We start from the raw sequence: 27,499 nt of genomic DNA, 5'->3' as shown, positions 1-27,499 counted from the left end.
AGGTTACTGTGAGGTTGGGTTTAGGGTTGGGGTAGATGTAGACATTTATAAAGCACAATATTAGACTCTGTGTCATGTGAAAGACATTAAATAAATAAAAACTCCAGGTTTGTACAGCCCACTTGGAGCTCAAGGACCACTTACTTGGAGCTGGCTCCGGCCACCGTTATACACTTCTCATAAATTCTCTAGTTTACAGTAGTATTAATTATTTTGAACTAATAAACTGTTTTGAATATGTAGTATAACTCAGCTTTTACTACAGTAAACTGTGGAGTATTATATACCCTATAGTTGTGGAAAACTACAGAATTGGGTCATTTGTTTATATTACTGTAGTTGGTGTTACCATAGCAATAGATTAATTACTATAATTGCTGTAACCATAGCAACTATAAAATAACCACAACAGATTATTACTATAGCTGCTGTGTTACCATAGCAACTATAGAATCACCAGAACAGATTAATTACTATCGTTATTGTGTTACCATAGCAACTATATCACCACGCCAGATTATTCCCATAGCTGTTGTGTTACAGTAGCAACTATATAGTAACCACGTCAGATTATTCCCATAGTTGTTGTGTTACCGTAGCAACTATATAGTCACCACGACAGATTATTCCCATAGTTGTTGTGTTACCGTAGCAACTATATAGTCACCATGACAGATTATTCCCATAGTTGTTGTGTTACCGTAGCAACTAAATAGTCACCACGACAGATTATTCCCATAGTTGTGTTACCGTCGCAACTATATAGTCACCACGACAGATTATTCCCATAGTTGTTGTGTTACCGTAGCAACTATATAGTCACCATGACAGATTATTCCCATAGTTGTTGTGTTACCGTAGCAACTATATAGTCACCACGACAGATTATTCCCATAGTTGTTGTGTTACTATAGCAACTACACAATCACCAAAACGGACTAATTAATACAGTTGCAGATTAGTTGTTGTGTTACCATAGCAACTAATGAATCAACACACCAGAATAATTACTGTAGTTGCCGTTACCATAGCAACTATAGAATTACAATGAAAGATTAGTTACTATAGTTGCTGTGTTACCATAGCAACTATAGAATCACCTGCACAGAAAAATTACTGCCCTTGTGTTACCATAGTTATCGAGGAATTACCACAACAGATTTGTTATAATAGCAACTATAAAATCACTAGAACAGATTACTGTAGTTGCTGTTACCATAGCAACTATAGAATCACCGTAACAGATTAATTACAATAGTTGCTGTGTTACTATAGCAACTAAAGAACTACTTCAACAGCTCAATCATTATAGTTGTTGTGTTCCCATAGCGACTATAAAATCACCATAGCATATCAATCACTATAGATGTTGTGTTGCCATAGCAACTATAGAATCACAATAACAGAATAATTGCCATAGTTGCTGTCTTACCATAGCAACTATAGAATCACCATAACAGATCAATCACTATGGTTGTTGAGTTACCATAGCGACTAAAGAATTACTTCAACAGATTAATCACTATAGTTGTTGTTACCATAGCAACTATAGAATCACCATAACATATTAATTAATATAGTTGTTGTTACCATAGCAACTAAAGAATTCAGTTAACAGATCAATCAATATAGTTGTTGTGTTCCCATAGCAACTATAGAATTGCTTGACTCAAGTACTCTGCTATAGCATAGTGTTTCCTATAAATGACTGTAGTATCTTTTCATGTGGGTGAGAACGGGGAAAAGACATCGGACTCTCGAATGGGTGACTTTACCATAATATAGCCAATCGAAGGTTTGAAGATCCATCATATATGTATATTATATTCCTATATTAATAGTTTGAAAAATAAAAGCTGACATGTCAGTCTCATTACTTCACAAAAGTATTCACACGCATTAGCTCGGTATATTTGGATAGAGTAGTTCTGTACACATAAGGAACAGTGATATTTACATGCTCCGTCTCTACCAAGAACACAGCAGGACACAACAGAAGCACATTAGCAGCAAATGGTGGAGAGTGGCGTCCATCTAAAGCTTTATCCGCTAACACCTGGTGTCAGAAAGCTGCGTGGATGGATCGGAAATGATTATCTCCAACATATTAGTAATGATAGAAAACAAGAGGCACGAGCATCAGGAAAAGCACTGGGAGACACACTCCACGTCCTTCTATTGCATTTCTGTAGCAGAAAGAAAGAAATCACTTTAGGCAAATGGTTTGTGCTTGTTTCTGATCCCATTCGCTTCGTCCAGCACGTATAAGACCAAAAGAGTCTGGCCTGTCAGTGCTGTGGTATGACTAAAGCTAAAACTGTGTTTGAAACAAAAAGATCTGGCAACCGGCGTCCATTCGAGCTCAATGGAGTCATTTCTATATAGCTTATAAGCAACATTTATAGACTTTGTGACAAAAGGTGTTGTGTAAAATGCTACCACTACAATAGCAAACCACTTTTGTCCCTCCTCAGAGCCTGTAGTTTGTTGTTTATATTCTTCAGAAAAGCATACAGCCGTTTCTATACAAGAGAGCATGCTGCAGGATTATCGTCATACCATATTTGATACCATACTTAACTGTAAATTTACTAGCATCAAGTAGTTAGATCTTGCCAGTGGAAATATTTTTACTGCCTTTTAATTTAATTTATTGTAATTTTCTTCCTTTCACAAAAATTGAAAATGTCAAAATTAATTTTTAAACATCTAATTAAATATAATACTTTGACTCAAATATATGTTAGATACCTCACCAGTGAATGTATCTTAATTTAAGAACATGTAAATACTTTGGCTGAAATAAAACAAGACAAAAAGTACAGAGGAAGGAGTACATAAAAGATTTCAAGGTCAAATCTTTACCATTTTTTCTAGTTCATTGATCAAACTCTAAATGCAGTTACCACAGCAACCATAAAATCACCACAACAGATTAATTACTACAGTTGCTGTGTTACTTTAGCAACTATAGCATTACCACAACAAGCTAATTACTACAGTTGCTGTGTTACTATAGCAACTATAGAATTACCGCAATCAGTAAGTACTACAGTTAGTGTTACCATAGCAACTATAGAATTACCACATGGTATTAGTTACTACGGTTGTTGTGTTACCATAGCAACTATATAATTACCACAACAGATCAGTTACTACAGTTGTTGTTACCATAGCAACTACAGAATTACCACAACGGATTAGTTAATACAGTTGCTGTGTTTCCAATAGCAACTATAAAAGTACCACAATTGATTAGGTATTACAGTTGTTGCTACCATAGCAACTATAGAATGACTACTACGGATTAGTTACTACAGTTGCTGTGCTACCAAATGCAACAATAAAATTACCACAATTGATTAGGTTCTACAATTGTTGTAACCATAGCAACTATAGAATTACCACATTGGATTAGTTACTACAGTTGTTGTGTTACCATAGCAACTATAGAATCACCACAACAAATTATTTACTATGGTTGTTGTTACCATAACATCAAAGAATTACCATGCAAATTATTACAGTTGTTGTGTTACCATAGCAACTATAGAATTACCATAATCGATTAGTAACTACAGTTGATGTTACCATAGCAACTATAGAATTACCACAACTGATTAGTTGATACAGTTGCTGTGTTACCATAGCAACTATTGATTAGCCACAATCGATTAGGTACTACATTTGTTACCATAGCAACTATAGAATTACCACAACGAATAAGTTACTACAGTAATTGTGTTACCATAGCAACTTCATAATTACCACAACGGATTAGTTACTACAGTTGATGTTACTATAGCAACTAACGAATAACCACAACTGATTAGTTACTACAGTTGTTGTGTTACCATACCAACTATAGTTACCACAACAAATTAGTTACTACAGTTGCTGTGTTACCATGGGAACTATAGAAATACCACAACAGATCAGTTACTACAGTTGTTGTTACCATAGCAACTACAGAATTACCACAACGGATTAGTTAATACAGTTGCTGTGTTTCCAATAGCAACTATAAAAGTACCACAATTGATTAGGTATTACAGTTGTTGCTACCATAGCAACTATAAAATGACTACTACGGATTAGTTACTACAGTTGCTGTGCTACCAAATGCAACAATAAAATTACCACAATTGATTAGGTTCTACAATTGTTGTAACCATACCAACTATAGAATTACCACATTGGATTAGTTACTACAGTTGTTGTGTTACCATAGCAACTATAGAATCACCACAACAAATGATTTACTATGGTTGTTGTTACCATAACATCAAAGAATTACCATGACGGTTTATTACAGTTTAATTACTACAGTTGCTGTGTTACTTTAGCAACTATAGAATTACCGCAATCAGTAAGTACTACAGTTAGTGTTACCATGGCAACTATAGAATTACCACAATGGATTAGTTACTACAGTTGTTGTGTTACCATAGCAACTATATAATTACCACAACAGACCAGTTACTACAGTTGTTGTTACCATAGCAACTATAGAATTACCATAATCGATTAGTAACTACAGTTGATGTTACCATAGCAACTATAGAATTACCACAACCGATTAGTTGATACAGTTGCTGTGCTACCATAGCAACTATAGAATTACAATAATCGATTAGTAACTACAGTTGATGTTACCATAGCAACTATAGAATTACCACAACCGATTAGTTGATACAGTTGCTGTGTTACCATAGCAACTATTGAATTGCCACAATCGATTAGGTACTACATTTGTTACCATAGCAACTATAGAATTACCACAATGAATAAGTTACTACAGTAATTGTGTTACCATAGCAACTTCATAATTACCACAACGGATTAGTTACTACAGTTGATGTTACTATAGCAAATATAGAATAACCACAACGGATTAGTTACTACAGTTGTTGTGTTACCATAGCAACTATAGGTACCACAACAAATTAGTTACTATAGTTGCTGTGTTACCATGGCAACTATAGAAATACCACAACGAATAAATTACTACAGTTGCTTTGTTACCATAGCAACTACAGAATTAGACTAAAACCCATTTTGCGCAGCATGCTCTGTGGTATGCAGAAACAGTATGCTCTTCTGAAGTGTGAAACTACACCCCTCGACTCCCGCTCATAAACTCCACATGATCTCTGTGCACTTACTTCAAAACATTTAAAATGATCACTTCAGTCTACTGCATATTACATCTTTAAAGTCTAAATGATACTCTCAGCAAGTATACATTGACACATATTATATGCTCTTTTTGGAAGAATGTAAAAGTCAAATATAATCCTGTTCAGGACGGCACAGTTTTGGCTCAGCCGCTGTCCGTCTCCAGCAGCTTCATCAACCAAACCGCCTTCAGCCGAGTCCTCTGGGAAAAGCAGGATATTTAAACATATTCACTGTTTCTTTAAATCTCAATCTCTCGCTCTATTATACTCTACATCGCTGGAAACATAGAAAAGGGCAAAAACAACATTCAGGTGATACAGTACGTTCTGAGTGTAAATGAATATATGCGTCCTCCGCCGCTGCTTTGGCCAATAGAGCAGGAGGGTTGAGCGCTCCTCTGTCCCATAACCGACCTCAAAACAGTTTCAACACAAGCACTTGAACACAAAAAAACAATTGTAAATTAGCATAGCATGGCGTCAATCTGGTAGATGCTTATATCCTCATACACTGCAATTCAAATGTTTGGAAATAAATGTATGCTGGGTTGTGTATTATAAATTAATGTACAGCCATTTTTTTATTGTAATGTTTCTTTGCTGAAGAAAAGTACACACTCTAAAATATTCTGGCTTATTGGGTCAAATATGGACAAACCCAACCATTTTTTCAATTAAATTCAAATTACATGTTTTAACTCAATAGTTATAATTCACGTAATTCACGACAGATGTATTACTATAGTTGCTGTGTTACCATGGCAACTATAGAATTAACACAGCAGATCAATTACTAAAACTTTTGTGTTACCATAGCAACTATAGAACTAGCGCAACAAATCAATTTCTACAGTTGTTGTGTTACCATAGCAACTATAGAATTAACACAGCAAATCAATTACTATAACGGTTGTGTTACCATGGCAACTATAGAACTAGCACAACAAATCAATTACTACAGTTGTTGTGTTACCATAGCAACTATAGAATTAACCCAGCAAATCAATTACTACAGTTGTTCCGTTACCATAGCAACCATAGACTCACCATGACAGATTAATTACTACAGTTGGTGTGTTACCATAGCAACTATAGAATTAACACCACAAATTACTACAGTTGTTGTGTTACCATAGCAACTATAGAATTACACAACTAATTAATTACTACATTTGTTGTGTTACCATAGCAAATGTAGAATTAACACAGCAAATTAATTACTACAGTTGTTGTGTTACCATAGCAACCATAGAATCACCACGACAGATTAATTACTACAGTTGTTGTGTTACCATAGCAACTACAGAACTAACACAGCAAATTAATTACTACAGTTGTTGCGTTACTATAGCAACTATAGAATTAACACAACTTATCAATTACTAGTTGTTGTGTTACCATAGCAACCATAGAATCCCCATGACAGATTAATTACTACAGTTGTTGTGTTAACATAGCAACTATAGAATTAACACCACAAATTATTACAGTTGTTGTGTTACCATAGCAACTGTAGAATTAAACACAGCAAATTATTTACTACCATTGTTGTGTTACCATAGCAAATGTAGAATTAACACAGCAAATTAATTACTACAGTTGTTGTGTTACCATAGCAACCATAGAATCACCACAACAAATTAATTACTACCGTTGTTGTGCTACCATAGCAACTGTAGAATTAACACAGCAAATGAATTACTACAGTTGTTGCATTACTATAGCAACTATAGAATAAACACAACTAACCAATTACTAGTTGTTGTGTTACCATAACAACTATAGAATCACCACGACAGATTAATTAATATAGTTCCTGTGTAACCAGCTCAATGTGCTTGTGTTGAACACGTTTCCGGTCTCCCGATCCAACTGACTGATTTTGGTCCTAAAACGCGACAGTATTTTGTGTCTAAGCACCAATACGAGATCTTCACTGAACTCCCTGCAGGTTACAAATCACGAGACGAGCTCCTGATTGCTGCAGATTGGATCGCTTCAGTTTTTGAATGCACGTTTTTAATCCCCGTTAATTAAACCCCTGAGTGTTCGCAGCTCATCTGCACTAACCGATCCCTTGTCTAGCGGATACGGCTCTTAACCACCCGCCCTCAACACTGCAAAAGCGATTAGTTACTTCACTTAAAAACAGTCAGTAAACCCATTGCCTTATATTTTAGAATTAAGCACATAGTTTGTTTACTTAATAATAATAATAATAATAATTAGGCAACAAGTTTACTCTCTTTTTTTAAGTAAAGGTAAGCAACTAATCGGTTTTTACAGTGTACCCTCAACTCAAAACACCCGCCCGAGACCAGCAGGGCATCCTTGGACAGTCCTCCAGTAGCTGGGATTGTACCGAAAGCTAATAAATAGTAATTTTTACTGCATCAGATCTCCGTGGACTCGATGCGCTCCAGCCGTGTGGGAACGGGCCACGGCGGCGCCAGCGTGTGCAGATCGGGCAGCTTCTTCTCCTCTACAGGCGGAGTGGGAGATGTCAGCGATATACACACAGATACGGGTGGATCTGGAGACGGGAGAGCCGGAGTGCAGATTTGAGAGCCCAGTTTGTCCACGCGCTCCTCCAGCGCCTGGTTTTTCTGCAGCATCTCCACATAGCTGAGCTGCAGCTGCGCCTGATATTTAAGCACGCGCTCCTTCTCGTCCTGCCAGGTCTGCCGCTCCTGGGCGAAGCTGAGGGCCTGGCGCTCTCGCTGCTGCCGCTCTAGACGGAGCTCACCCTGCAGTCGCTCCAGCTGACACCGCAGGTCGCCCGACTCTTGGAGCTGCACCTTGGAGTCGTCGCTCTGCAGAGCGAGCAGTGGATCAGGCGCAGGTAGGGCCGGCAGGGATGTGGAGGTCTCTGCAGGAGACAGGAGACGATCTCGGCTGCGGGATGACACCAGTTGCCCCATGTCTGGAGGATTGGTGTCGCCGGTACGACTGCTGAGTTCGCTGAGGGCCTTCTTCAGACGCGAGACCTCTGCCTCAAATGCGCTCAGCTTGTCACGTAGCACAGTCACCTGCGGAAAACAGGCTGGACATTAGGGGTGACAAAATTAATTATTTCTTTAATGCACTGGACACAGATGAGGAAGCTTCAAACATTTCAGGTCACAGCGCTAGCAATACTGGAAGCACCAAGATAGTGAACTATGGTTTTATTTCATTTTCTCGAAGCAAAGAGTCTCTGACCCAGCCACAGTGCGTTATCTGTGTTAAAATTCTTGCTGATGAATGCATGAGACCGTCCAAACTTATAAGACATTTGCAGACGACTTATCCCCAATACAGCAAGGTGTACCCAATACAAATGGCCTACTGTTGTTTTGCTTTTATATTTTACATTAGGCTATTATTTGTGAATAGTAATAAACAAACCGTCTATTTTTGGACATACCTACTGCAAACTTATATGAACGATAAGATTATTAAATGTGGAGGGGGGCCTTACAATATTTTCTGGGGGGAAAAGAGGTTGCAGGCAAAAAATGGTTAGGAACCATTGTTCTACAGCATCAAATCTGCACTCAGTGATACTGGCAACACAACAACATCACCGTCAAATGTTACATGTGCATTGTGACACATGCAAGTGTAACGGAGACCCGCTAGTAGGTGCTGTGCAGGTAAACCTCACGCCTCTGACCTCTTAAGCTGCTCTAGCGACAGACATTAGAGGTCATGGTCTTTAGCCTCCTTTTTAGAGCAATCGACTCCCATGCGGAAGGTTGTCGGTTCAATCACAGCTCGGAGCGGGTTGGGTGGCGTAGGACCGGCGGGGTTACATTGGATGGGAGTGAGGTTTAGGGGGGTGAGTGTAACGGAGGCCAGCTAGTAGGGGCTGTGCAGGTAAACCTCACTCCTCTGACCTATAAAGGTGCTCCAGAGACAGATGTTAGGGACCATGGTCTTTAGCCTCCTTTTTAGAGCAACTGACTCCCATGCGGAAGGTTGTCAGTTCGATCCCAGCTCGGAGCGGGTTGGGTGGAGCAGGTTGGGTGGCGTAGGACCGGCGGCGTTACATTGGTAATTGTTAATGTAACCCCACCGGTCCAACGCCACCCAACCTGCTCCAGTGTCTGTCTGACAAACTATGGCTGGGGCTATTAACTAAGGCAAATTCGTCCAAGTTCGTTATTTCCAATGGAGGGACACGCACACAACGCAACACACTCATGCTTTTCAGGCGCATCTAGTTGAGATGACAGGGGATAGTTTCGCCGCTGGGTCTATTTTTTCCGGTGCATTGATAATGACCAAAAACACATTAAATGAGCAATTTTACTCAATAAATGCAACAATAACATCCACTGACTTTTATATATTGATCAAATAAACTTAAACGATTAAAACAGTAACAAATATTTAGTTGATCTTGAACTACAAAATGAAATTTAAAACAGTTTTAAACTAGTGGGGTTTTGAAATCAATGATTGTAAATAATCGTGATAACCGTGATTATTTCTTAGACTATAATCGTACAACCAAAATTTATAACCGTTGCATCCCTAGTCGTGACACACCAACATATTTGGTCAAGTTCAGGCCCAGTTATGGGTTGTTAACTTGACTGAGACTTGGCCCAGATATGGTTCATGTTTGACCATTGAATGTAAGCCAGACTTGCTGAAGCTGACTGTGTGGGCCAGCTCTGGGCCAGAGAAATTAAACACAAACACATGCGCTATAGGGGAATTTGTGAACTAAATTGGCTGTGTATGAGTGTGTGTGTGAATGAGTGTGTATGGGTGTTTTCCAGTACTGCGGCTAGAAGAGCATCCACTATGTAAAACATATGTTGGAATAGTTGACAGTTCATTCCACTGTGGCGACTCCTGGTAAATACTAATTGGTTGACTAAATGAATGAATGAACGAATTTATACTACAGGGCTGCTAAATGCTTGATTCTGATTGGCTGATGAACATTCTAATTATTTTTCACATAAGCGCACAGCTAAAGTAGTCCCGGCAGGTTTTAGCTGCTGATAATGGCGTACCTCAGCCAGCATGGTCTGCAGTTCAGCCTCACAGCGCTCCAGCTCCAGGGTTTTGGTGCAGAAGGACTCTTTGAGGCTGATCTCGGCCTCCTCTCGCTCCCGCAGCTGAGCGTTCAGGTCTTTGAGCTGCCCGCGCAAACACACCATCTCCCCGGCCCGCTGCGTCACCTCGCCCTGACTGTCCCGCAGCTGCTGCTTCAACAGAGAGATCTCACCTGCCTTCTGACACACCTGCACACACACACAAGGATGCATACACACATATATTCAAACAAGACTAATAATTCTGACTTCAACTGTACGTACAAAATGAATAGCTAATGAGAGATGTTGTTATTAGAGTCTGACCTCCCACTTGGTCTCCTCCAGGCGGGGCAGGATATCGGCCTGCTCCTTCCGGAAGTCCAGGCACTTTTTCTCCAGCTCCTCCCTCTGAGCGAGCAGCATCGTCATCTCATCCTGCAGGCGGCGCTTGTCCTGCTGCAGCCGGCTGATCTGCGCCTGCAGGGCCTGCTGGGAGCGCTGGGCGCGGCGCGACACCTGCTGCAGCCGCCCGGCGTAGTTCTGCCGCAGATCCTCCATCTCGCGCTCCCACAGACGCTGCTTCTCCTCGAACACCTGCACGATGGCCGCCTCGCTCTGGTCCAGGTTACGTCGCATGTGGATCACCTGTGAGTGCAGAACAATGCAAAAAAAAAATCATCTCGTGTGTTGATGCATGCTCACACATTCAAGCATTAACACAATAGCAATAACACATGCATCTTCAACAGATTAATGTTTTAACACTTGCACTTATATAGTGACGTTAACTACTGGAACTAACTTAAAGCGCCATCTACTGTTAAACTAGCCTAGAGTGAATCAGTTCCACACAGAATCGTAATGCATTGCTTGACAGTTGTTTTACCCAACTTCTTGCTGTAGTCTAGAACGTCGTCTGCTGTTTAAAACTAATCTACAGCGCCATCTACTCTTATAAACTATTTTAGAACGTCATCTGCTATAATAAACTAGTCTAGAGCGCCATCTGCTGTTAAAAACAAGCCTAGAGCGCCATCTGCTATTAAAAACTAGTCTAGAACGCTGTCTGCTTTTAAGAACTAGCCTAGAGCGCCGTCTGCTGTTAATAACTAGGCTAGAGTGCCATCCGCTGTTAAGCACTAGTCTAGAGCGCCATCTGCTGTTAAACACTAATCTAGAGTGCCGTCTGCTGTAAAAAACTAGCCTAGAGCACCATCTACAACAAAACACTAGCCTAGAGCGCCATCTGCTGTTAAACACTAATCTAGAGTGCCGTCTGCTGTTAAAAACTAGCCTAGCGCACCATCTACTACAAAACACTAGCCTAGAGCGCCATCTGCTGTTAAACACTAATCTAGAGCGCCATCTGCTGTTAAAAATTAGCCTAGAGCACCATCTACTACAAAACTCTAGCCTAGAGTGCCACCTGCTATTAAACACTAGCCTAGAGTGCCATCTGCTGTTAAAAACTAGTCTAGATTGCCGTCTGCTGTTAAAAACAAGCCTAGAGCGCCATCTGCTGTTAAACACTAATCTAGAGCGCTGTCTGCTGTTAAAAACTAGCCTAGAGCACCATCTACTACAAAACACTAGCCTAGAGCACCATCTGCTGTTAAACACTAATCTAGAGTGCCGTCTGCTGTAAAAAACTAGCCTAGAGCACCATCTACAACAAAACACTAGCCTAGAGCTCCATCTGCTGTTAAACACTAATCTAGAGTGCTGTCTGCTGTAAAAAACTAGCCTAGAGCACCATCTACAACAAAACACTAGCCTAGAGCTCCATCTGCTGTTAAACACTAATCTAGAGTGTCGTCTGCTGTTAAAAACTAGCCTAAAGCACCATCTACAACAAAACACTAGCCTAGAGCGCCATCTGCTGTTAAACACTAATCTAGAGTGCCGTCTGCTGTTAAAAACTAGCCTAGCGCACCATCTACTACAAAACACTAGTCTAGAGCACCATCTGCTGTTAAACACTAATCTAGAGCGCCATCTGCTGTTAAAAATTAGCCTAGAGCACCATCTAAATACAAAACTTTAGCCTAGAGTGCCACCTGCTATTAAACACTAGCCTAGAGTGCCATCTGCTGTTAAAAACTAGTCTAGATTGCCGTCTGCTTTTAAAAACAAGCCTAGAGCGCCATCTGCTGTTAAACACTAATCTAGAGCGCTGTCTGCTGTTAAAAATTAGCCTAGAGCACCATCTACTACAAAACTCTAGCCTAGAGTGCCACCTGCTATTAAACACTACCCTAGAGTGCGATCTGCTGTTAAAAACTAGTCTAGAGTGCTGTCTGCTGTTAAAAACTAGCCTAGAGCACCATCTACTACAAAACACTAGCCTAGAGCACCATCTGCTGATAAACACTAGTCTAGAGCGCTGTCTGCTGTTAAAAACTAGCCTACAGCACCATCTACTACAAAACACTAGCCTAGAGCGCCATCTGCTGTTAAACACTAATCTAGAGTGCCGTCTGCTGTTAAAAACTAGCCTAGAGCACCATCTACAACAAAACACTTGCCTAGAGCGCCATCTGCTGTTAAACACTAATCTAGAGTGCCGTCTGCTGTTAAAAACTAGCCTAGCGCACCATCTACTACAAAACACTAGTCTAGAGCACCATCTGCTGTTAAACACTAATCTAGAGCGCCATCTGCTGTTAAAAATTAGCCTAGAGCACCATCTAAATACAAAACTTTAGCCTAGAGTGCCACCTGCTATTAAACACTAGCCTAGAGTGCCATCTGCTGTTAAAAACTAGTCTAGATTGCCGTCTGCTGTTAAAAACAAGCCTAGAGCGCCATCTGCTATTAAAAACTAGTCTAGAACGCTGTCTGCTTTTAAGAACTAGCCTAGAGCGCCGTCTGCTGTTAATAACTAGGCTAGAGTGCCATCCGCTGTTAAGCACTAGTCTGGAGCGCCATCTGCTGTTAAACACTAATCTAGAGTGCCGTCTGCTGTAAAAAACTAGCCTAGAGCACCATCTACAACAAAACACTAGCCTAGAGCTCCATCTGCTGTTAAACACTAATCTAGAGTGCTGTCTGCTGTAAAAAACTAGCCTAGAGCACCATCTACAACAAAACACTAGCCTAGAGCTCCATCTGCTGTTAAACACTAATCTAGAGTGTCGTCTGCTGTTAAAAACTAGCCTAAAGCACCATCTACAACAAAACACTAGCCTAGAGCGCCATCTTCTGTTAAACACTAATCTAGAGTGCCGTCTGCTGTTAAAAACTAGCCTAGCGCACCATCTACTACAAAACACTAGTCTAGAGCACCATCTGCTGTTAAACACTAATCTAGAGCGCCATCTGCTGTTAAAAATTAGCCTAGAGCACCATCTAAATACAAAACTTTAGCCTAGAGTGCCACCTGCTATTAAACACTAGCCTAGAGTGCCATCTGCTGTTAAAAACTAGTCTAGATTGCCGTCTGCTGTTAAAAACAAGCCTAGAGCGCCATCTGCTATTAAAAACTAGTCTAGAACGCTGTCTGCTTTTATGAACTAGCCTAGAGCGCCGTCTGCTGTTAATAACTAGGCTAGAGTGCCATCCGCTGTTAAGCACTAGTCTGGAGCGCCATCTGCTGTTAAACACTAATCTAGAGTGCCGTCTGCTGTAAAAAACTAGCCTAGAGCACCATCTACAACAAAACACTAGCCTAGAGCTCCATCTGCTGTTAAACACTAATCTAGAGTGCTGTCTGCTGTTAAAAACTAGCCTAAAGCACCATCTACAACAAAACACTAGCCTAGAGCGCCATCTGCTGTTAAACACTAATCTAGAGTGCCGTCTGCTGTTAAAAACTAGCCTAGCGCACCATCTACTACAAAACACTAGTCTAGAGCACCATCTGCTGTTAAACACTAATCTAGAGCGCCATCTGCTGTTAAAAATTAGCCTAGAGCACCATCTAAATACAAAACTTTAGCCTAGAGTGCCACCTGCTATAAACACTAGCCTAGAGTGCCATCTGCTGTTAAAAACTAGTCTAGATTGCCGTCTGCTGTTAAAAACAAGCCTAGAGCGCCATCTGCTGTTAAACACTAATCTAGAGCGCTGTCTGCTGTTAAAAATTAGCCTAGAGCACCATCTACTACAAAACTCTAGCCTAGAGTGCCACCTGCTATTAAACACTACCCTAGAGTGCGATCTGCTGTTAAAAACTAGTCTAGAGTGCTGTCTGCTGTTAAAAACTAGCCTAGAGCACCATCTACTACAAAACACTAGCCTAGAGCACCATCTGCTGATAAACACTAGCCTAGATTGCCATCTGCTGTTAAAAACTAGTCTAGAGCGCTGTCTGCTGTTAAAAACTAGCCTACAGCACCATCTACTACAAAACACTAGCCTAGAGCACCATCTGCTGATAAACACTAGCCTAGAGTGTCATCTGCTGTTAAAAACAAGCCTAGACTGCCGTCTGTTGTTAAAAACTAGCCTACAGCGTCATCTGCTGTTAAAAACTAGCCTATAGCACCATCTGCTTTTAAAAATCAGTCTAGAACGCCATCTGCTGTTAAATACTTGCCTGGAGTGCCATCTGCTTTTAAAAATTAGACTAGAACCCCATCTGCTGTTAAACACTAGCCTAGAGCACCATCTGCTTTTAAAAATTAGTCTAGAATCCCATCTGCTGTTAAAAAAACTAGCCTAGAGCGCTATCTGCTTTTAAAAATTAGTCTAGAACCCCATCTGCTGTTGAAAATTATTCTAGAGCACCGTCTACTGTTAAAAACAAGCCTGGAGCGAAATCTGCTGTTAAACACTAGCCTGGAGCGCCATCTACTGTTAAACACTAGCCTAGAGCGCCATCTGAAGTTAAAACTCCCCTAGAGCACCGTCTACAGATAAAACTAGCCTAGAGCATCATCGACTTTTAAAAACTACCCTAGAGGACTGTCTACTGTTAGAAAGTGCCATCTGTTGATAAAAAATAGCCTAGAATACCATCTGCTGTTAAAAACATAACAACCTAGAGTGCCGTCTGCAGTTAAACACAATAAAATCTTGTGTAAAAGTAATAAAAGTTGTGTCACCTTACTTACTTCTTGCTCTCTCTCCCACAGCCGGTCCTCCAGGTCTTGAATGACGTCGTCTGAGTTTGGCGAGGGTCTCAGCGGCGCGGGGGCATCGCTCATATGACTGAGGCGCTGGTACGAGGATGAGCTCTTCCCCGAGGAGGATCGGCCACTGTCGGAGGCGCTCAGCCCGTTTTGATACCCCGGCTTGTCTATTTTCTCCAGAGCGACAGTGCCTAGCCGGTTAATATGGCTGGTGGAGGCACTGAGAGGTCCAAGGGCGGGCGGTGGTCCGTAGCTGGAGCCTGTATAAGTTGGCAAGCTGGTCAGAGAGTTCCTGCCGGAGTCCGACAGACTGCCCTGCCCTGGCCGTCCTGCACCTGCATGTGTCCCCCTGCTGCTAGGACTGTCCTGCTCCCACTGTGGGCCGCATGTGCTCTGAGATGCTGCCTTATCCCCCGGACCGCCACTACCCGCACCCGCAGCCGAGCCAGAGCCGCTCTGCAGGGGACACACCAGATTCTGCATCGAGTGGAAACTCTTGGGCACCACTGGTTTGAAGGCGGACGGGCGAACCAGAGAGTCATTGGTCTGTAGAGAAAAAATCCAGATATTAACTCCACATTCATTAATTTGTTCATTCATTCATTCATTCATTCAATCGCTTTTCTGGCGCAGGGTTGCGGGGGAAGCAGTCTAAGGAGAGAACCCCAGACTTCCCTCTCCCCAGACACTTCTTCCAGCTCATCCGGGGGGAACCCAAGGCGTTCCCAGGCCAGCTGAGTGACATAGTCACTCTAGCGTGTCCTGAGTATTCCCCGAGGCCTCCTCCCGGTGGGACATGACTGAAACACCTCCCTAGGTAGGCATCAAGGAGGCATCTGAAACAGATGCCCGAGCCACCTCAGCTACATCTCTGGATGTGGAGGAGGAGCGGCTCTACTCCAGCTCCTCCAGGGTCCCTGAGAAGGAAACTAATTTGGCCACTTGTATCTGAGGTCTTGTTCTTTCGGTCATGACCCAAAGCTCATGACCATAGGTGAGAGTAGGATTGTAGATTGACCAGTAAATCGAGAGCTTTGCCTTTCGGCTCAGCTCCTTCTTCACCACAACGGACTGGTACATTGACTGCACTACTGCTGCCGCTGCACCGATACAACTGTCAATCTCACGCTCCATCCTTCCCTCACTCGAGAACAAAACCCCAAGATACTTGAACTCCTCCACCTGGGGTAAGGACTTTCCTCCAACCTGACGATGGCAAACCACCTTTTTCTGGTGCTGATTCTCATCCCAGCCGCGTCACAAGCCCACATTTGGTAACCAAAATAATAGAAACACATTTGGAATACATATACAGCTGATATGTGTGCTGCTGGTGTACCTGTGCATGCTCCAGTTTTCCAGACACGGGCAGTATGTTGGGTGGGTTGTGATTATCAGGTTTGGCTTTGCTCTTGTCTTTATGCTGCTGCGCTGGAGCTTGATGTGCGCCGTTTTTATCATTGTTCAGCATGATGTTGTTTCCGCAGAGGTCCAGACTCTCTCCTCGCCGGTGTCCATCCCTGCGAGCGCCATTAGCGAACACCACATTAGACACTAGCCTCTCTCCGTTGAGCGTCTGCTGCCGGTTGGCGTTGTGATGTGTGTTGCGCTCGGCGTCGCTGTGATTGCGAGCGTAATCTGCATTATAGCTGTGCTCGTCGGCAGAGACGCCCTTAGTCTTGGTGCTGGGGATGCGTTCGGCGCTGAAGCTGCGGTCGTCCAGGCGGCGGCGGGCTGCGGCAGGGGGCGGTGCAGCTGCCAGTGGGCCGTTCGGGGTGGTGCGGGTGCCCACGCTGCGCATGGTGATGGGCCGCTGACTGGAGGCCCCGCTCCCTACGCTGCCCATGCCAGGAGCCTTGCGCGCTTCACTGCACCGCCCACTGCGCCAACACACACGGGCATGAAGGAGGAGGGAGCCAGCTCACACACGCACACACTGCAACACAAACACTGTTATTCACAACATTGCTTTTTAAAATTAGTTCTAGTTAAAATTACAATAAACACTTGCTTCTGGCTCTACAAATGCACCAGATGCTCTCCATTTTATTTATTTAAGCTTATAATTGTTATTCGGCAGTTAGCTCTCTGCAACTTTCACATGGTCACCCACTAAAGCTAAGCAGGCCTGACCACAAGAGACCACATGGGAACACTAGGTTGCTGTTGGCAGTGGTGTTAGTGAGGCCAGCAGGGGTGCTCAACCTGCGGTCTGTGTGAGTCCTAATGCTCCAGTATATTGATGGGGACTCTATACTGCTCAGTGAGCGACGTCTTTCGGATGAGACGTTAAACTGAGGTCCCGACTCTCTGTGCTCATTAATAATCCCAGGATGTCCTTCGAAAAAGAGTAGGGGTTTAACCCCGACATCCTGGCTAAATTTGCCCACTGGCCTCTGTCCATCCTGGCCTCCTAACCCTCCCCATGTCATAACTGTCTCCTCTACACCAGTCAGCTGGGGCCTCATGTACGAAGACTTGCGTGGAAATCATACTAAAATATTGCGTACACACAAAGCTGTAAATGGTGCGTACGCAGAAAAAAATTCAGATGTATGAAACACTGCGTACGCCGAATCCCACGCATATTCTTTTGTACATCTGAATGAACGTGAAACTGAGCGCAACATGCATGAGCGCAAAATGGAAATGTTTCTGATTGACGCATGCAAATTCATCTTCAGATAGTGTCTTTATAGCAATGTGCGTGCGGTAGATTGCTCCCATTACAATAAGAAAACAGGCGATTGCTGCAAATTGCGCTTTAATGTTTGGCTGGTCAACTGTATGGTATGGAAATCTTATATACCTGCTAGATGAACCCGTCTCATACAGCTGCCATTGCACGGCTCAAAGACATTTTGTAGAGAGCAATTTAACACAACTGCCTCTAGGAGTCGCCAATGGAAATAAAACAGACACGCACAAAAAATGTGCCATGAAGCTGCCGTGGAGCTGCGCACATTCCCACGTTCAGTTCATTGTTAGTAAATCCAAACGTGAGCGATTCTGAGCGTGAAACCTGGCGTACGCAAAGTTTTTGTGCGTACACAGCGTTGATATATGAGGCCCCAGGTGTGTGGTCTGGCACAATATGGCTGCCGTGGCGTCATACAGGTAGATGCTGCACTCTGGTGGTGGACGAGGAGATTCCCCCTATGTGTAAAGGCTGATTTATACTTCTGCGTTAAGCGCACACGTATGATAATGTGCAGCCTATGCGTTGACGGATAGCCCTACACCTTTCAAAAAATGTAACTACACGTCACAACGACGCGTATCGCAAGCTCTGTGATTGGTCGGCTTGGTAGCGGTGACGAGTCTGGGTGGGACTGAGAGCCGCACAAATGGCGCGACCTCGATGGAGCGATTGTTTACAAGTGTGGAGTCCCGTGAAGGAGCTCCGGATGGAAAGTTTTGTTTTGTGTTTACCTCATAGTTAAAGTTGTTGCACGTCCGCCGGTTCTTGCCTCTAAATGAGCGAGTTTGAGCCACTTGTACATCCCGGAAGTGTTCAGGAAAAGCAAAATACCAGCGAAGAAACTCGACACAGAGGAACATTAACATCTCACTACCAACTAGCGTTTCGGAAGTGTTATTGCAGACCAACAGAAACAGCGCAGAAGTATAAATGCACGGCTATGCGCGTTGTATGCGCTGTGGGTTACGCCGGTCACTTGATGCAGAAGTATAAACCAGGCTTAAAGAGTGTCCAGAAAAGCGCTTTATAAATGTAAGGAGTTATCTATTATTAATAATAATAATTATTAATATCATTAATGCACACCCGAAGGGAATGAAATCAAGACACCAACCTACTTCATGCCTTTCTGGAGGTTGTGGTCACAAATCATCCTGTCAATCAAACAATATAACTACCTAAATAATCAATTACAATAATAATGCCGCATTCGATCACCATTTCAATTCTTTTTGGCGTAATTGTGACTTTCCTCTTGTAATGTAGATGTTGTTACTGTCTAGTTTTTCAGTATGTAATGTAATGTTATTTATATAGCGCATGTCTCATATATGGCTCTACACCCAAAGCGCTTCACAATCATGAGGGGGGTCTCTCCACACCACCACCAGTGTGCAGCTCCACTTGGATGATGCTCCGGCAGCCACAGGACTACAGTCCCAGTGCTTCACCAAACACCAGCTATAGGAGAGACAGCGATTGAGCCAGTTCAGTGGATGGGGATGATTGGGAGGGCTGATGGAGGGAGTTTGGCCAGGACACCGGGGTTACACCCCTACTCTTTACCAGAAGTGCCATGGGATTATTAATGAGCACAGAGAGTCAGGAGCTCAGTTTAACATGACATCTGAAAGACGGCGCTCACTGACAGCATAGAGTCCCCTTCACTATACTGGAGCATTAGAACTCACACAGACTGCAGGTTGAGCGCCCCCTGCTGGCCTCACTAACACCACTTCCAACAGCAACTTTCCCAAGTGGTCTCATATCCCAATTATAATTGAGATTTTTTTAGATCATAATTGCCACAATTATTTCGCAATTCATGGTTTTAGGTATATATTTCAATAATTTTGCAGCACATTTGCATTTGATGGCCATATGACATGCAGCTAAAGAAATTAAATGTTTAATGTTTTTTATTTATGGCTGTTTTTATTGTAACCTTGTTTACTGCATTTACATCTCTCCATAAACTCCAGAACTGCAGTTTGAGAAAGACTAATGTAAACTATAGTTTATAGTCATTCATAAAGAATCTAAAAGTGTTTTACTTTAGCACTTTTACACTGCAAAAAATGCTTTTCTTACTTATTTTTGTCTTGTTTCTCATCCAAATATCTAAAACTTCTTAAATCAAGAGGCATTTTCTAAACAAGTAAAACTATTGTCTTGTTTTTAGAAATAATGAGTCAATAATTAGTGATTTTATTCTTAAAACAAGCAAATAATCTGCCAATGAAGGAATGAAAATAATCTTATACGCAAATTACCAGTTTGTACACATATAAGGATGCGCGCACAGCGAGGTTGCAGAAAAAACCTGGGAGTGCTAGCATTTACAGCGAGGGAATGACATCTGATGCAGTGCAGAGTTTGTTGTTGAGTTAGACATAAGTTATATTAAACACATATTATATATATTATTTAAATAATGCTTCCAGCGTATTATGACAGCTCGTCACCCAGTGATAAGCACAGTTATTCTGCAAAATTAACGTTAAAGTGAGCGGCGTTCATCTGATAGCTCCATCTGCGACAGCACCCTCCCAATGGATAACGGATACGACGAAATGACCAAGCATCCAGCCCCGAATATCTCACTGAAGCTCTGAGTGATTTTACAAGAGAGAAGTTAAAGGCCTACAAGTCTTTGGATGCCTACAATTTTGCTCTGTGTGGTCATGTGCAGGAAATAATGCTCCATGATGACCAGATTCAACACTATGTAGAGCTGAAAACCAAGACAAGGAAAGAAGACGGAGCTGTACAAGGCCTGGGTCATCATCAACAAGCAGAACTACTGCATTCTCACAGCGAACTGCTCCTGAACTAACACCAGGGTATGTGGATGTACATGTTTACGTTTTATTCTGAGCAGTCAGTGTGCGCAGTTTAATTCACCATGTTAACCTGTTCTTGCTGAAATCATTGCTGCAATCAACAATGAGTAACGTGTCTGATCCAGCATAGTGTGAACTCACCTGATATAATATGAGTGTGGTGTACGGTAAAATTTAAGATTTCTATTTTTATGCTTTCAATTTTGGCATCCTATCGCAAAACACCACATGTTTGCTATCGCAATCGGTCTTTTTTTAGAACCGCTGTGCGCGGTTGAACCCGTGTGACTGTGTGGCGTAGGTTGGTAATTCGTCTATTTAAAGCGAGAGCAAGATTATTAAGCTCACCCCAGAAAAAAGTGAGAAAATATTTGTTTGCGGTGTACTTTTGACTTTTTCTATCATTCATTCATTCATTTTCTTGTCGGTTTAGTTCCTTTATTAATCCAGGGTCGCCACAGCGGAATGAACCGCCAACTTATCCAGCAAGTTTTTACGCAGCGGATGCCCTTCCGGCCACAACCCATCTCAGGGAAACATCCACTCACACATTTACACACACACTCATACACTACGGACAATTAAGCCTACCCAATTCACCTGTAGCGCATGTGTTTGGACTGTGGGGAAAACTGGAGCACCCAGAGGAAACCCACGCGAACGCAGGGAGAACATGCAAACTCCACACAGAAACGCCAACTGAGCCGAGGTTCGAACCAGCGACCTTCTTGCTGTTTGGCGACAGCACTACCTACTGCGCCACTGCCTCGCCCCGCTTTTACTTTTTCCTTTTTATTAAATGTTTTGATTTTAGACATCATGCATTGTCCATCTAGAGCAGGGGTGTCAAACTCAATTCCTGGAGGGCCGAAGCCCTGCACAGTTTAGTTCCAACCCTGCTCCAACACACTTACCTGTAGGTTTCAAACAAGCCTGAAGGACTCAATTAGTTTGATCAGGTGTGTTTAACTAGGGTTGGAACTAAACTGTGCAGAGCTGCAGCCCTCCAGGAACTGAGTTTGACACCTGTGATCTAGAGAATGCTTACAATGACAAACAATCAAAACGAGCTGCAGAGCAACACTAAAACATATTTAATCATAACGGTGTAAACTCGCTGAGCTGACCGATCACAACATCAACACAACTATCTGCTTCATAAAATCACCTTTACGTCAATAATAATGAAACCATTGTGTACGGGTATGAACCCCAAACATGCATAAAATAAAGGTTATTAATTATGAATATTAAGCCAGAAACTCAACAGTACTGAAATACAGCAGTAAATAAACAACATACCCATGTCTCTTCAGAATGATGGAAGCAGGAATGCTGAGCGATTATACGTGTGTGTGTGTGTGTGTGTGTGTGTGTGTGTGTGTGTGTAAACATTGACTCAGATCAGATGGAGCCAAACTTCACCCTGATAGAGATCATATATCTGCAGTTACACATTAACCTGCAGAGCAAATCTGACACCATCATGATGTGTGTGATCGAGCTTGTAAATCCTTCAAACAAACGTCAGATCTGTTTCTTAATTCATTCATTCTCCTTCGGCTTAGTCCCTTTATTAATCAGGGGTCTCCTCAGCGGAATGAACCGCCAACTATTCCAGCATATGTTTTATACAGAGGATGCCCTTCCAGCTGCAACCCAGTACTGGGAAACACCTATACACACTCATTCACACACACACACTTATACACTACGGCCTATTTAGTTGATCAATTCCCCTATAGCGCATGTGTTTGGACTGTGGTGGAAACCGGAGCATCAGAGGAAACCCACGCCAACATGAGAAGAACATGCAAACTCCACACAGAAACACCAACTGATCCAGCCGGGAATCAAACCAGAGACCTTCTTGCTGTAAGGCAACAGTACTACCCACTGCGCCACCGTGTCGCCCAATACTATACACACTACACTCTAAACATGCTGGGTTATTTCAACCCAATTCTGGCTGTAATATGTATTAAAGCAAGTGCTGGGTTCATTTTTCTTTTAATTAAATGTATAAATTGGGTTACCAAGTTTAACCCAATGCTTGGATTTGTCCATATTTTACCCAATTTGGGTTTAATAAAAATAACCCAGCATTAGGTTGGATTATGTGACAAAATACCTTCTGCCTATAGTCATATATAGTGAAGACTGTGATGTTTTTAAAAATACTATAGTAAAATAACTGAATTGGCTATGGCAACACAACAACTATAGTTCAGGGGTGGCCAACCCTGTTCCTGGAGAGCCACATTTCGCAGATTCAGTTGCAACCCATATCAAACACACCTGAACCAATTAATTAGGACCTGAACACCATGTGATAATTACAGGCAGGTGTGTTTGATATGGGTTGCAACTGAAATCTGCAGGAAGGTGGCTCTCCAGGAACAGGGTTGGACACCCCTGAACTATAGTCATATAGACAACCGACCCAGTACTGTCTTTACTGCAACTATTGTGTATATTATATTACAACACAGCACAGATATTAGGAGAAAAGCTGAAAACAGATAACCACTGACTTACATAATAGGACCAAACAAATACTATGGAAGTCAGTGGTTTTCAACATTCCTCAAAACATCTTCTTTTGTGTTCAACAGAAGAAAGACACTCATGATAGTTTGGAACAAGTGCAGAGTGAGCACCTAATAACAGTATAGTCAGTTTAGTGTGAACTATCCCTTTAGTTTTCCCTTCACTAATACAGTCTCAGTCTGAGAGAAGCGTTACAATTATTAAATTAAATCTTAAAATTAAACTACCAAATTTAGCCCAATGTTTGGGTTTGTCCACATTTTACCTAATTTGGGTTAAATAAAAATAACCCAGCATTTCTTAGGACAACGTGAAAAAATACTATAGTAAATTAAAGTAATACTGTAGTGTCTCTGAATAACACTATACACTCTAGTAATACTATACTTACTTACTCCCAGGGTGCTTATATCAGAGTTGATGTTTAGCCGCACCATGATTGTGTTTCGTAACATCTCATTTTTATGAGGTGGGTCGTTAGCCCAACGCTCAAACCGTGCCCTGGAGGACCAGGACAGACACTCATACACTACAGCCAATTTAGTTCATCAGTTCCCCTATAGCGCATGTGTTAGGACTGTAGGGGAAACCAGAGCATCCGAAGGAAACCCACACCAACACGGGGAGAACATGCAAACTCCACACAGAAATGCCAACTGACCCAGACGAGACTTAAACCAGCGACCTTCTTGCTGTGAGGTGCCAGTACTACCCCTGTGCCACCATGTCGCCCAATACAATACACAATACACTCTAAAGATGCTGGGTTATTTCAACCAAATTCTGGGTGTAATATGTACTAAGCCAACTGCCATAATCGGACACTACAGAAGTCCATGGTTTCCAACATTCCTCACAATATCTTCTTTTGTGTTCAACAGAAGAAAGAAACTCATTGGAACAAGTGAAGAGTGAGCGCCTATATCTTAGTCTGAGAGAAGCTTTGGTGCAATGTAGAGCGGCTGAGGGTTATTTTATAAATAAACGTACAGTACCTAATTTAACCCAATGTTTGGGTTTGTTCATATTTTACCCAAGTAGAGCTTAATAATAAATAACCCAGCATTTTTTAGATTGGACTATGTGAAAAAATACTATAATGATTTATAGTAATACTGATGGGTTTTTGAATAATACTGTACACTCTATAATACTATACACTACACTAAAGATGCTGGGTTATTTCAACTCAATTTTGGCTTTAATATGTACTTAAGCAACTGCTGGGTTCATTTTTTGAATTAAATATCTAAATTGGGTTACAAAATTTAACCCAATGTTTGCGTTTGTCCATATTTTACCCAATTTTTACCCAGTACTGTAGTTTTTTACAACTATAGAGTATTTCATACTATATACGCAAGTCAGCAAGACACGTAACACTGGTGTTCAGGTATTTTAATAAAAAAACCTTTTTCATTTATTATTGTGTTACATGTTGTGTCTTTTGTAGGTGAATAATAGGCTAATGTTTGGACTGTGTGGAAAAAAACATTTATATAACATAATTTATAGTAAATGCTGTGGTGTTTTTGAACTAAACTATGGCAACACAACAACTATGACAATGTAAACAAACGACCCAATGCTGTTATTTTCTATAACTATAGCAATATAAACAAACGACCCAATGCTGTTATTTTCTATAACTATAGCAATGTAAACAAACGACCCAATGCTGTTATTTTCTATAACTATAGCAATATAAACAAACGACCCAATGCTGTTATTTTCTATAACTATAGCAATATAAACAAACGACCCAATGCTGTTATTTTCTATAACTATAGCAATATAAACAAACGACCCAATGCTGTTATTTTCTATAACTATAGCAATATAAACAAACGACCCAATGCTGTTATTTTCTATAACTATAGCAATATAAACAAACGACCCAATGCTGTTATTTTCTATGACTATAGCAATAAAAACAAACGACCCAATGCTGTTATTTTTTATAACGACCCAATGCTGTTATTTTCTATGACTATAGCAATATAAACAAACGACCCAATGCTGTTATTTTCTATAATGACCCAATGCTGTTATTTTCTATAACAATAGCAATATAAACAAACGACCCAATGCTGTTATTTTCTATGACTATAGCAATATAAACAAACGACCCAATGCTGTTATTTTCTATAACGACCCAATGCTGTTATTTTCTATAACAATAGCAATATAAACAAACGACCCAATGCTGTTATTTTCTATGACTATAGCAATATAAACAAACGACCCAATGCTGTTATTTTCTATAATGACCCAATGCTGTTATTTTCTATAACTATAGCAATATAAACAAACGACCCAATTCTGTTATTTTCTATAACTATAGCAATATAAACAAACGACCCAATGCTGTTATTTTCTATAACGACCCAATGCTGTTATTTTCTATGACAATAGCAATATAAACAAACGACCCAATTCTGTTATTTTCTATAACTATAGCAATATAAACAAACGACTCAATGCTGTTATTTTCTATAACGACCCAATGCTCTTCTTTTCTATGACTATAGCAATATAAACAAACGACCCAATGCTGTTATTTTCTATAACAACCCAATGCTGTTATTTTCTATAACAACCCAATGCTGTTATTTTCTATAACGACCCAATGCTGTTATTTTCTATAACGACCCAATGCTGTTATTTTCTATAACGACCCAATGCTATTATTTTCCATAACTATAGCAATATAAACAAACGACCCAATACTGTCGTCTTCTAAAACTATAGGGTATATCATACTATATACACCTCAGATACTTGGAGGAAAGCTGAAAACACATAGTATGGGAGTCAGTGGTTCCCAACATTTTTCAAAATATCTCCTTTTGTGTTCAACAGAAGACACTCATAATAGATTTGCAACAAGTGAAGAGTGAGTAAATGATGGCAGATAGACAGCACCATCACTGTAGTCTTCCTTCACTAAATCAGCCTGAGTCTGAGAGAAGCTTTGGTGCATTGTAGAGCTCCTGATGGAGGCCGGGCTGCAGTATATATATATCTACAGTATATATATATATATCTATATGTAGCTGTGTGTGGTGATTTGTGTGTGTGTGTGTGTGTGTGTGTGCAGTAGCAGCAGTGGTCCAGCAGAGCTCTGGATGAGATCAGCACTGGCACGTGCCTCTACAACCCTCCACCACAGCCAGTCACTCACTCACAGGCATTACATCATCGCTCACATGCTTCATATATAGCCAACACACACTTATACACAGCTGGAATAATCACAAACACCGAGATCCAGCATCCTTCCGTGCCCAACAGACCCCCAGCACGCAGAGATGTAAACATGCAAACATGTTAATGCAGCACTAACACACACACACACATACAGACACACACACACACACACACACAGGGCAGGATGACAGGAGATGGAGGCCTGTACACAAACAGTCCTCGTGCTTTAGAGAATCAGTGGATTAATCCGCGGCCTCACCGACAGATGATGCAGATGCAGCAGCACAATGGAGATCAGCGGCTCCTCCATTACATAATGCGCGATGCAAAATGATGCATCACTGCATCCGCATCCTCCATAACAACAGCAGCATCCGGCGCGTCTCCATCACACACTCACTCACACACACATACTCACTGTCTCTCCGCAGATCCGTATGTGTGTCTGTCTGTCTGTCTGTCTGTCCGCTGCTCTGTTGTTGCGGCGTAAATGAACGCGATGCGATGCCGTGACGCGCGCGACGGTGAGCGAGAACGCGAGAGCGGCGCGCATCAGCTGAGAGACACACCCACCGGAGCCCCGCCCCCTTAGGACGCGCTCGGTCACGCCCCTACATCATAGACGCCCCGCCCCTTATCAATTTATGCCGATCGATTTGTCGAACTATTTCTATTATAGTGTAAAGAACTGTGTAATTCACACATTAAAGAATAATACTATAGTAATTTACACTAAATACTACAATCCCACATAACTGTGTAATCAGTGTAGAAATAGTGCAATCCACACATTATAAAATACTGTAGTAATTTATAGTAAATACTACAATCCCACATGAATAGCACAACAGTGTAATCAGTGTAAAAACAGTGTAATCCCACATTCAACAATAGTATAGTCATTTAAACT

At 41.6% G+C, this 27,499-nt stretch overlaps 2 protein-coding genes across 6 annotated transcripts in view; one reads left to right on the top strand and one right to left on the bottom strand.

Moving 5' to 3' along the window:
• Window positions 1-27,499, top strand: part of rabepk (Rab9 effector protein with kelch motifs) — a 373,763-nt gene that overhangs the window by 41,942 nt on the left and 304,322 nt on the right. The window lies entirely within an intron of this gene.
• Window positions 1,890-27,499, bottom strand: lzts3a (leucine zipper, putative tumor suppressor family member 3a). 5 transcript variants are annotated; one of them, XM_009301132.4, is made up of 6 exons: window positions 27,008-27,127; window positions 16,625-17,221; window positions 15,259-15,831; window positions 10,538-10,858; window positions 10,190-10,420; window positions 1,890-8,209 (listed from the first exon to the last, which is right to left on the bottom strand). In XM_009301132.4, exons 2-6 carry the CDS (start codon window positions 17,129-17,131, stop codon window positions 7,574-7,576), a joined length of 2,268 nt encoding a protein of 755 aa, XP_009299407.1. In that variant the 5' UTR covers window positions 17,132-17,221; window positions 27,008-27,127; the 3' UTR covers window positions 1,890-7,573. The 5 variants fall into 5 exon arrangements, with proteins under 5 accessions (XP_009299407.1, XP_005171775.1, XP_009299408.1 ...); XM_005171718.5 differs by having other exon boundaries at window positions 15,268-15,831; XM_009301133.5 differs by having other exon boundaries at window positions 5,157-8,209; window positions 26,849-27,127.

Source organism: Danio rerio, chromosome 5 (assembly GCF_049306965.1).
Source record: "Danio rerio strain Tuebingen ecotype United States chromosome 5, GRCz12tu, whole genome shotgun sequence".
NCBI lineage: Eukaryota > Metazoa > Chordata > Actinopteri > Cypriniformes > Danionidae > Danio > Danio rerio.
Note: the sequence above shows the minus strand (reverse complement) of the source record. Positions and strands in the feature narration are given on the sequence as shown.

Bases quoted from the DNA above. Each gene is read 5' to 3' on its own strand.
- lzts3a (XM_009301132.4), bottom strand. From the start codon at position 17,131: ATGGGCAGCGTAGGGAGCGGGGCCTCCAGTCAGCGGCCCATCACCATG. The intron at 10,859-15,258 runs GTGACACAACTT...CTGCACTCACAG, and splicing joins GAGAGCAAGAAGTAAGTAAG to GTGATCCACATGCGACGTAA. The intron at 10,421-10,537 runs GTCAGACTCTAA...GTGTGTGTGCAG, and splicing joins TGGAGGAGACCAAGTGGGAG to GTGTGTCAGAAGGCAGGTGA.